Here is a 12,344-nt window from a genome sequence, read left to right as displayed (position 1 = left end):
ATGTTTTCAAATTAACTGACATTTACATTCAAATTCACGTTACATAGTATCATAATTACTCAAAATATAAGGCGACTAAAAAATGGCAACCATATTTTCAGTTTTGGCAACCAAAAGCTGATGCCTGGTTGCCAGCCTGGCAACCACTTTTACAAGTTAGTGTTGAGCCCTGATTATTTTCATCTGACTTTGTGACCAGAGAGATTTAAATGTGTCGGACTTTAACTGTAATAAACAGTAATAAAAATGCAATTAGCGGATAACAGAAACCCTGCTATTTAATAACATTAAGTAAAAAAATATATACCGGTATATCAAAATAACTCACATTTCCAATTCTTGCACAACATATCAATTCAAGCATTTTTAATGACCCATGTCTATTTATATTTTCAAAAACTTTCAGGACCTTGTTTTTTCTTCTCACAAATTAACAAACTTTCAAGGATTTCATGGACCCATGGGAATCCTGCTGTCAGTGTTCTCACCAGAATCGGTGGGCTTGGCAGTGGCCACACTGCCAGACTTGGTGGGGGTGGGAGGAGGTTCGGGGGCGTTCTTCGAGGGTCGTCCTCGTTTCTTTTTGACTGGTGGCGTGTCATCGGGGGCAGGTACCGGCACGGTGTGGTCGGCCTGGTCCAGCTCGATGCTCTCAGACAGCCCCATGCCCTCCTCTTCCTGTAGCGGTGTCACAGCGTCTCCCTCCCCCTCAACTAGTTCCTTCTCGTCCTCATCCTTGTCAGCTTCAGCCTGACCCTCATCTGAGACAGAGAGATAAACAAAAGATTCCATCAGATGAAACTTGATTATTGGGATATTGGGATGTTGCAGTAAATTTTAATAGGATATCATAATTTAGAGGAAACAATGAATATAAGAGCAAACGGAGAAGCTAATGCAACAAACAATTCCAACTTAAAGAACATTTTACAGACATCACAAAATGAAATGCCAGGACTTTCAAGTACTTTTTTTTTCATTTTCAAGGTCGTCAGTGAAAGAAAATAATTCATTTTCAAATATGATTTTTTTTCTTAAACAAACTGTGATACAAGCTCAAAATTGAGAGATTCACAGGAGTGGGAAAGAAGGGGAGCAAAACTGTCAGAAGCGAGCAGGAGTGAAATGCTGACATCACAGATGGGACTTACTCTGTGCACACTATCCCAAAGACTATAGCCAATATACAAAATTTATAATATACACAATTTGTGATATTTGAACAGGGCTCGACATTAACGGCTGCCCGGTTGCCCCGGGCAACCAAAAAAAACATGGGGCAACCATTTCTCGGTCTTTGGTTGCCCCAGGGGCAACCACGATTTAACATGCAACAAAATATGTACAGCAGCAAACAGCAAAATATACACCAAATAAATGTTTTAATACTTGTTGTGAGTGACATATATGTGACATTTTATTGCTGTTACAATCGAAACGATGTTACTAATTACCAGTCGGAACCTACGTGATGCATGCTGCACGTGCGGTATGTTTAACGAGTACTGACTGGGACAGGTGGGGCTGCTCGCACACAATCACAGCGGCTGCAAGACGCAAGAAGAACCTCGTCCGCCCGCAGCCCCGCACAGAAACAAAGGACGAGGAAATTGTCATTGAGGTGAAATACCCGTGCGTCTTTGAACGGGACGGAAAACGAATGCTATACTGCAAAGCATGTAGCCTACAACAAGCGCTTAGGTCTCATATGCTTCCCGCATCGGCGAGTGTCCACACGGAAAAGTGAGTTAAATCAGCAGACGCGCCCCTCCACAAGGCTGCTGTGCAGACGGTTTTCGCCTGGCTGTGCACACCCCGAATTGTGTAACTACGTGGACGCGGCTGGGCGGACAAAGTGGAGTTTTCAAGACTCCAGCTCACTTCCGCGAGCAGAAACCCACACACAGTGTATAAACGCTCCACACGTTTCCTCGTCAAGATTCAGTGTCTCTCATTTCCGTGCGACAGCCCAAACTTCAAGCATAATTCCAGCATAACGCTATACTGCAAAGCATGTAGCCTACAACAAGCCTACAACATACACCTCGACCAGGACATCCTTCAAAAACGTTTTACCACCGCGTATATGTGCTGAGAAATGATTTGCATCCCTGGCCTGTCAGCCTCTCATACGGGGTGAGAGAGAGAGGGATTGCAGGGCCGATTCTGGGCCTTTTGGGGCCCTATGCAACATCAGAGTGGGGGCCCCAAACCACTGTCATCAAAGTATCCCTGAATGAACATGAGGAGGGCAGGCCCGGCGTTAGGGGCGGGCCTGACCGGGCCGGGCCGGGCCTGGCCGGGCCGGGCCTGACCGGGCAGGGCCTGACCGGGCCGGGCCCCCCCATTTAACAAACTGGCCCCCCCATTCAATTTTTTTTTTTTTTTTTTTTGTTGCTAAAAACGTTTTTCTGTTTTAAAGTTTAACATGGAATCTGGCTGTCATTAGGCATTGATTAACTCAATGCTATTGCTAACTGTTACTTTGAACATCCATTTGCAATGATTCTGGCTGGATATTAACTATTGTAAATTTGTCACAATGAATGCAATTTGTGCACAATGTGTAAATACACTTAATATTAATTGTTTAGGCCTAATTATTTGTAAAGTCACAACACATTAGAGATGTGTGTAGTTCTTCACAGATTTAGCCTCTTCATTTTGCTCTCAAATGCACCAGGTTGACGAATTTTACTTTAAAATGTACAAAATCTTCTTCCGGGGGAGAATCCCCCCGGACCCCCCTTGGGTAGCTTGGCCCCCCCAAGCTAGGGGCAGGCCCCCTCTGTAACTTGGGTCTGGAGCCGGGCCTGGAGGAGGGTAGGCTACTTAATTATCAATAACGCTTTTAATTAATAAATTAAGCACAATATGAACAATAACTGTTGAAAAATATATGAAAATGAAAGTTCACAAATATTAGTTAAATCCTTTCAGTGCAAATGCATTATAAAAACAAAAAATAAGATTTGTTTAGAAAACGAAATGACACAAATTTATTATTATTATTATTATCATTATTACTACTACTACACCCGGTGCGCACACTGAATAGGCCTATTATACTATACTATAGATTATTATACTTACTTTTCTGTCACATCGTCATTATTAAGCCGGCTTATGACTGCATAGTATCTTAATTACTCAAAATATAAAGCGACTAAAATTGGGCAACCATATTTTTATTCGGGCAACCAAAAGCTCTTGCCAGGTTGCCCCTCCGGCAACCACTTTTAAAAGTTAACGTCGAGCCCTGTATTTGTTAATTTTTTCGGCCATAGCCATACCGAGTCCTTGTAAACATGCCAGAGCCTGTAAAGCCATTTCTAAAAATGAAGTCTGGACCATGCCTGGTAAATCAGGGCAGGGTATTTAATGCCGTTAGCTAGACATGAGGCATTCAGGGGTGCAAACTCAGCAGGGGTGAAAAAGGTGACAAAAAAACGCAAACCGCTGCGACCCCTAGGGGGGTCCCGGGGAATGCTCCCCCGGGAAGATTTTTGTGTGCAAGTATCAGCTTTAAAAGAAGGATTTACATTTATTTTAGAATGAGGAGATAGGGGAAAAACTCACCATAGAATTAATGTAGTTTCACTGCTACATAAAAGGGACATCCATTTAGGGCATTAAAAAAAACAGACCTCATTTAGGGCTCAACAAAATCAGTCAAGAGAGTGCAGAGCCAGGTCCAAAAACATTATGCACAACTGGAATGTAATAGCTTATTTCACAGTAGTATTAAAGCACAAATCAGGGTTCCAGACTAACTTTTCCACTGGTCCATATAGCTGGGTATGCAGTGAACTCTTTATGCATAATATACAGGGCTCCAGACTAAAGTTTTACATTGGTTGCACCGGTGCACCTTTTTGTCATTTTGTATAGCCTACATTTTGGAAATTTCTTAAAGTGAAACTTTATTAGATTTTCATGTAAATAAATGTCTGTGAAGTCACTATCTATCACCAACTGAGTTAACACAATGGTGATTGAGCCTATGGCCCATTGATGGGCTTTTCATTTTAAGTATTGCAGCATTTATGAACTGGGCATCTGTGGTGTGATTATCACTTCAACATATGCTCCTAAGTTGAAAAGGTTAGGAGCACATAAAGAATTTTAAGGGCACAATGAAATAGTACAGAATGATATAGCACATATTCGATACCATTGGATTCATCTCTGGTACATTACAATTTAGTTTAATTCAATTAAAGTACAGTATTGTCATGATGCATCATGAATTTCTTGCCAGAATGACTCAACGCTGCTCATTGGCTATTGCTGCCATTAAATTTTTATTAACCATTTATTTAGTCATCTGTTGTTTGCCTAACATTATGCTGATGTGGTGGAAAATGTCCTTGAATTGACAGGTCGTGATTGTGAACGTTCACGTTACTGTGATTATTGATAGTGTGCACACTGTGGGATACAGTATGTCACTAAACGCTTTAAAAGTGAAAATCACTGAGCAGATCCTGTTGGGTATCCACGCAGCTAATGTTGCTCTGCTGCTCTGTTTAAGTTGAAACCATATAGCCAAACCCAAACCTGCTCTTAGATGGTTTAACATTAGCTAACAGACAGCATAGCCGTCTGGTAATGCCAGCGAGCTAAACCAGCTAACGAAGCAGAGAGCAGACGGCACTGACTCCTGTGTTAGTTAGCGATAATAACAATACGACTTCCAGTCGGATATTTTCAAAATAAAACGATTCTGCACAAGTGTAAAGCACACAGAAGCCATTGAAAACGTTTTCTTTTGGTATTTTCCCCTGTCTTTCTGTGTGTGCATGATGCGGGGTCATAGATTGACAGTGCCCTGTGGCACACACACTCAGTCACAGCGCAAAGGGACTACTGATGATGACAACTCAGAAGTCAGCGCCAGGCAAGCCCCCCCGCCCCCATTTCAAAAACTCAACGGATCTACACGAACCCCACAAATGATCTATTGGGGACTCAAAACGGCGAATTTCGCCAAAAGGTGACAAGTTTGCACCCCTGGGCATTGTTGTTTCTATACGTGGGTAAATGTTGTGTTTTTTGGCTTAGTAGAGCGGGCGGGGAGTGGGGGGGATGGGGATGTGTGCTGCACACAGCAGTGGTGCAGTTGGTCTTTTCCATTGAAAATGGCCGTTGTTCTTCCGCTTTCCAGTGGGGAAACAGCACCATCTCTGTTGTGTCTACAGGTGGAGATCCGGAAGAACAGAAAAAGGCTTGGTATAGAGAGCCGCAGGAATGAGTCCAGAAAACATCGATGCTAACACTTCCAGGTTCTTCACTGTTTCTGCCTATGGGATTTTTGAATGGGTTTTTGGCACAATGCTTCAAATGAGGTCTGTGGTTAACGCAAGCTTATTAAAACGTGAATCGGTGTTCAGCAGGATAATCTTCACACATGAGGACCACTTTTATGAGTTTTTAAGCTTTTACGTGCCGATAAAAGGGTGGCTAGCTAGCAAACGGCTAATTGAGACTACACTGTTGAGTCGACGGGGATATTATACGTCAATAACGTCATCACTTCAAAGGACAAACACAGAAATTCTCTTTCCCTCACCTGGTTCAGCCCGGGGTAATCAGTGCACAGCAGCACACACATCAACAACACTCCAGGTAGATTGGCTGTGGTGACGTGATGTGGAAGCCTATGCGACACTGTGTGTAGTTCTGAAATAGCTTAGCATGAGCTTTTTACTTCTAGGGCTCGCATTTACGCTTCAAAACTCATGAAAGTGGTCCTCATGTGTGAAGATTATCTCGCTGAACACAGGTTCACGTTTGAATAAGCTTGCGTTGCCCACAGACCTTATTTGAAGTATCGCGCCAAAAACCCATAAAAAAAATCCCATAGGCAGAAACAGTGAAGAACCCGGAAGACCGGGACTTCCGCGTTCTGACTACAAAAATACGTCATCCCTGCGGTACTCTATTGGAAACTACACAATATTTCGGAACACTGATTCTCCTATCCGACGGACAACAATCTTGTGTGGCAGGCAAGTACTGTTTTATTGTGATTGCTAAGTGTATAAATATGTAGGGCCATTTTAGCGGAGCCTGCAGCGCCCTCTTGGGGTGCTACTTCAAGACTCACTATGAAGAATGAAGGCCGAGTCTCGCGTTGAGGCTAGGTGAAACCATGTCCTCTTTGAACTCTAACTACTCCTTCATACTTTAAGCTAGACACTCCATTCAAACTTTAAACGTGTCACCACTTTTAGCAGCTTAATTCAGCTTTAATGTATCTTTTGTAGTGCTTGAGAAATCATAGTTTATGTTTTATACTTTTTTTCAACCTTTATAATGGGACCGTATGGAGCCAGGAACCCACTCTAGCTAAATTCACACAAGCTAAATTCACACATTTTTAACCCTAACCCTTTTAACACGTTCACTGCCGTTGACGAGTTAACTCGTCAAAAAAAAACAACGGTTGACTGCCGTTGACGAGTTAACTCGTCAAAAAAAAAAAAAAAAAAAAAAAAAATTGACGGTGGGACGTGGATCAAACCCTTTTACATCTCCTATAAAAATATGGGAGCTATTGAATGTGTATAACCTATTTTACCGACCCACTAAGTGGCGACAGTGCTCTCCAGACTAGAGAAAGCCGAGCAAAAACAGCAGGAAAAAGCGTGAGGAAGCCATTCTCATGAAAATGGTTTGGCCAAAACGCTTTCGCGCTGGGAGCTGGCGCACAACGGTGGGGGATTCCAAAAATAGACTCTGGGTGCAACACACTTTGAAACACCAGCAGAAAGCCCAGAATCGCACGCAGCTTCATCCCAGCTCACAACCGAAACCCCAGAAACGAGCGAGCCCGATCCAGAGTCGCCCGACGAGCGGCCGCCAGGCAGCACAGACAGGCGGCAGAGACTCGCTTGTGACACACGCTGCAGAGCCACCAGAGACACACCCACGGAGGGAGGAGTTTGAAGGAGAGGGGAGTGGGGGTGCTGTTATGGAGGAAATTACTGTTCAGAACTATTGTTTAGATGTCTGATGTCTCACTGATGCCAAAAATAAATGGTTAAAGTGACTGTTCTGCCTGTTCTATCGAATTTCACAAAAATGCATTTTTCTCAGCTTTCCTTCTCAGACGCTGAAACCATGCTGTATTCAACTGCTAATGCCTACATAACAGAACATGATAAAAACTAAGTCTTTTAGACAGAGAAAACACACATTCTATTAGTTCTTTTGAGATATTTTGTGTTCACAAAGTCCTAGCAGAAAATAATCCTCGGCTCTTGAAAGATGAGCCAGAATCCTCAAAAAAACCCTTGGCAGAAGCTACCTACTGTTTTGGAAAAAGTGCTGGCAGTGAATGTGTTAAATAATAATAAAAAAAATATTACGATATACGATTTTCGACTTTCAATAATAAAAGTCGATCTTGATAATAAAAACGATTATTCTAATATTCTAAATTCGTTGCCCATCCCTAATATGTATGTATGTATGTGTATATATACACACACACTATCAAAAGAACAAAATATATATATCAAAATAACTTAAATTTATATTCTTGCACAACATATAGAAATTCAAGCAGTTTAAATGACCCATGTCTATTTATGTCCATTTTCAAAAACTTTCAAGACCTTGGATTTTTTCTCACAAATTCACAAACTCAAGGATTTCATGGACCCATAGGAATCCTGCTGTCAGTGTTCTCACCAGAATCAGTGGGCTTGGCAGTGGCCACACTGCCAGACTTGGTGGGGGTGGGAGGAGGTTCGGGGGCGTTCTTCGAGGGTCGTCCTCGTTTCTTTTTGACTGGTGGCGGTTCATCGGGGGAAGTTAACGGCACGGTGTGGGCGGCCTGGTCCAGCTCGATGCTCTCAGACAGCCCTATGCCCTCCTCTTCCTGTAGCGGTGTCACAGCGTCTTCCTCCCCCTCAACTAGTTCCTTCGCATCCTCGTCACCTTCAGCCTGACCCCCATCTGAGACAGAGACCAACATGAATGAATGAATGATGATTTTATTTTCATGTCTGGCTGCCCCATTGGACATTTAAATTAATTACATCCATTAAGAATTGAATATTGCGGAGTTTGAAATGAAGGATGGCCTAAAGCTGTAAATCCTTTGTGCCCCAATGAAAGCATGCCCTATGCACCGGAGTCTATTTGATGGAACTTGTTTTATTTTTGAATATAGGTTAATGTATAAAGTAGCATAGTTTACTTTTCAATTAAAACATATAAATATACATGCCTTGATTATGTTCTTTATTATAGGCTATAGCCTGCTATAAATTGTTTTTAAGGTCAAACACAGATCTAATATTTGACCGGAATTTATCCCATTTGTCCGGCGCACTGAAATCTGCTGGACACGTTGAAATTACCGGATAACGGAAACTGCTATTTACTAACGTTAAGTAAGCGTGAAAATTACGGAGTTTGACCCATGGGAATCCTGCTGTCAGTGTTCTCACCAGAATCGGTGGGCTTGGCAGTGGCCACCCTGCCAGACTTGGTGGGGGTGGGAGGAGGTTCGGGGGCGTTCTTCGAGGGTCGTCCTCGTTTCTTTTTGACTGGTGGCGGGTCATCGGGGGCAGGTACCGGCACGGTGTGGTCGGCCTGGTCCAGCTCGTTGCTCTCAGACAGCCCCATGCCCTCCTCTTCCTGTAGCAGTGTCACAGCGTCTCCCTCCCCCTCAACTAGTTCCTTCTCGTCCTCATCCTTGTCAGCTTCAGCGTGACCCTCATCTGAGACAGAGAGAGACCAACATGAATGAATGATAATTTTATTTTCGTGTCTGGCTGCCCATTGGACATTTAAATTAATTAAATCCATTAAGAATTGAAAATTACAGTTTGACCAATGGGAATCCTGGTGTCAGTGTTCTCACCAGAATCGGTGGGCTTGGCAGTGGCCGCCCTGCCAGACTTGGTGGGGGTGGGAGGTGGTTCGGGGGCGTTCTTCCAGAGTCGTCCTCGTTTCTTTTTGACTGGTGGCGTGTCATCGGGGGCAGGTACCGGCACGGTGTGGGTGGTCTGGTCCAGCTCGATGCTCTCAGACAGCCCCATGCCCTCCTCTTCCTGTAGCGGTGTCACAGCGTCTCCCTCCCCCTCAACTAGTTCCTTCTCATCCTTGTCAGCTTCAGCCTGACCCTCATCTGAGACAGAGAGACCAACATGAATGAATGATAATTTGATTTTCGTGTCTGGCTGCCCATTGGACATTTAAATTAATTACATCCATTAAGAATTGAAAATGACGGAGTTTGAAATGAAGGATGGCCTAAAGCTGTAAATCCTTTGTACACCAATGAAAGCATGCCCTATGCACCTGAGTCTATTTGATGGAACTTATTTTATTTTTGAATATAGGTTAATGTATAAAGTAGCATACTTTACTTTTCAATTAAAACATATAAATATACATGCCTTGATTATGTTCTTTATTATAGGCTATAGCCTGCTATAAATTGTTGTTAACACATTCACTGCCAACAACGTGTAAACACGTTTTCAGAATCCAGCTGTTGACTGCCAACAACGTGTAAACATGTCCTTGGCATCGATTTTTTTATTTTAACGGGGGGTTGTGCATCTAACCCTTTTACATATCTTATATAAGTATTGGACGTGTACAACGTGTACAACCCATTCCACCGACCCACTAAGTGGCGACAAGGAAGTAGGAAGGCAAGCAAAAAGCAGTGTGATCCATTTCCATTCTCATGAAAATGGATTGGCGGAGGCGCTTTCGTTTTCGCGTTGATTGCTGGCGGTGCGGGATTGCAAACTTGCATCGTGGATTGCGGATGGAGCACACTTTGAGGCACGCAGCGTAAATATGACCAGAGTCGCAGGGGCTTCATCGGAGCTCTCGGCCAGGGCTCCGGGAGGCGGGCGAGTCCAGCCGGGCTTCCTCGGGGAGCGGCCACGCAGACAGGCACAGCCAGGCACAGCGGCAGCGGGGCAGTGAGGCTGGTGACAAGCAGCAGGCCATTTTGCCTTGCAAAATAGCACCAAATTGGAAACAGCCATAAAAGGCTTTTAGAATGGGATTTTCAACCCATTCTTTTTTGTTTCTTTTTCGCTCTAATTTAGAGTAATTTAATTTCTATTCAGAAATTTATTTGAGAGGTCGAGAGTATGAGAAAGTGAATTTGCACAGGTAGGAAAGTGCTTGTTACACGGCGCTGCAGCCAAGAAGAACGCCCACGGAGGGAGGAGTTGAAGCAACTCTCCCTCTCGCTCTCTCCCTCTCTCTCCCTCTCTCTCTCTCCCTCCCTCCCTCTCTCTCTCTCTCTCTCTCCCTCTCCCCCTCTCACTAGGATTAAACCTAGTGCGTCTCCCTCCCGAGAGGGAGGGAGAGAGAGAGGGAGGGAGAGCGAGAGGGAGGGAGAGAGAGAGAGAGAGAGAGAGAGAGAGGGAGGGAGAGCGAGAGGGAGGGAGAGAGAGAGGGAGGGAGAGAGAGAGAGAGAGCGAGAGGGGGAGGGAGAGAGAGAGAGAGAGAGCCAAAAATGAATGGTTAAAGTGACTGTTCTATCCAATTTCACAAAAAGCCGTTTATCTCTGAATATTTTTTCTGACGCTAAAACCATGCTGTATTCAACTGCTAATGCTTACATAACTACTAACTCTACAAACTAACTCTTTTAGACAGAGAAAGTACACATTCTATTAGTACTTTTGAGATATTGTATGTTCACAAAGTCCAAGCTGAAACGAATCCTCGGCTCTTGTAAAATGAGCCAGAATCCTCAAAAAACGGCTTGGCAGAAGCTACCTACAGCAAAAAAAAACGGCTGGCAGTCAATGTGTTAAGGTCAAACACAGATGTAATATTTGACCGGAATTTATCCCATTTGTCCGGCACACTGAAATCTGCAGGACACGTTGAAATTAGCGGATAACGGAAACTCTATTTATTAACGGTAAGTAAAAAAAAATATATATATATATATATATCAAAAGAAATATATATATATATATATATATATATATATATATATATATATATATATATATATATATATATATATATACTGGTGAGACGAAGGAGGAGCGCGGCCTGGATTCACCCACAAAGCCTTAGCCCTCCATGCACCGAAGGGTCTTTCAATGCTGCGGTGTAGCACTAGCTCTATTGCAGCGGATTGGGCATGATCAAACCTTCCGCGGGCAACATTGCAGACAGAGTAGGAAGGCTGATCCGTGAGCAGCTGCTTCCGGGACGCGGGTCGGGGTCTTAATCGGCCTCGGCTGGGTCTACTGGGCGAGGGTGTATGATGTTCGATAGACCCGAAACACCTTACGACCCCAGTTAACATCACTGATGACGTGTCCCAGCGCATGCTGTAGCATTGTATTTTGAATCGTATACACACACACACTATCAAAAGAACAAAATATATATATATCAAAAATAACTTACATTTATATTCTTGCACAACATATGGAAATTCAAGCAGTTTAAATGACCCATGTCTATTTTCAAAAACCTTGGATTTTTTTTCTCACAAATTCACAAACTTTCAAGGATTTCATGGACCCATGGGAATCCTGCTGTCAGTGTTCTCACCAGAATCGGTGGGCTTGGCAGTGGCCACACTGCCAGACTTGGTGGGGGTGGGAGGTGGTTCGGGGGCGTTCTTCGAGGCTCGTCCTCGTTTCTTTTTGACTGGTGGCGTGTCATCGGGGGCAGGTACCGGCACGGTGTGGTCGGCCTGGTCCAGCTCGATGCTCTCAGACAGCCCCATGCCCTCCTCTTCCTGTAGCGGTGTCACAGCGTCCCCCCCCCCCTCAACTAGTTCCTTCTCGTCCTCATCCTTGTCAGCTTCAGCCTGACCCTCATCTGAGACAGAGAGACCAACATGAATGAATGAATGAATGAATGAATGAATGAATGAATGAATGATGAATGATAATTTTATTTTCATGTCTGGCTGCCCGATTGGACATTTAAATTAATTAAATCCATTAAGAATTTAAGATTACTGAGTTTGAAATGAAGGATGGCCTAAAGCTGGAAAATCCTTTGTGCACCAATGAAAGCATGCCCTATGCACCTGAGTCTATTTGCTGGAACTTCTTTTATTTTTGAATATAGGTTAATGTATAAAGTAGCATACTTTACTTTTCAATTAAAACATATGAATATACATGTCTTGATTATGGCTATATATAAAAAGTAGAGCGCGCACATCCACTCAAAATGCAGGTGCAGGACAAAAGCAATGAAACATATAAAAAGAAATAAGAGTCCGCACACTGCTCGACTTGCTCCCAGTTGATTTATTTTTAACTTTTCGGTCAACAGGGACCTTCCTCAGAAAAATATTATGATTATGATTGATTATGGCT

General features: G+C 43.4%; 1 protein-coding gene across 1 annotated transcript in view; it reads right to left on the bottom strand.

Moving 5' to 3' along the window:
- LOC310783838 (uncharacterized protein) overlaps positions 1-12,344 on the bottom strand; it is a 41,847-nt gene that overhangs the window by 23,297 nt on the left and 6,206 nt on the right. Inside the window, exons 3-7 of the mRNA XM_083644735.1 lie at positions 11,563-11,835; positions 8,879-9,145; positions 8,463-8,735; positions 7,699-7,965; positions 489-761 (exon numbers count right to left, since the gene is read on the bottom strand). Coding sequence (XP_083500861.1) covers positions 489-761; positions 7,699-7,965; positions 8,463-8,735; positions 8,879-9,145; positions 11,563-11,835 — 1,353 coding nt within the window. The remainder of the gene's footprint in view (positions 1-488; positions 762-7,698; positions 7,966-8,462; positions 8,736-8,878; positions 9,146-11,562; positions 11,836-12,344) is intronic.

The sequence above is a fragment of the Poromitra crassiceps genome (genome assembly GCF_964638095.1).
Source record: "Poromitra crassiceps genome assembly, chromosome: 10".
Lineage (NCBI taxonomy): Eukaryota > Metazoa > Chordata > Actinopteri > Beryciformes > Melamphaidae > Poromitra > Poromitra crassiceps.
The sequence above is the reverse complement of the archived record's forward strand: the minus strand, read 5'-3'. Positions and strand labels throughout refer to the sequence as shown.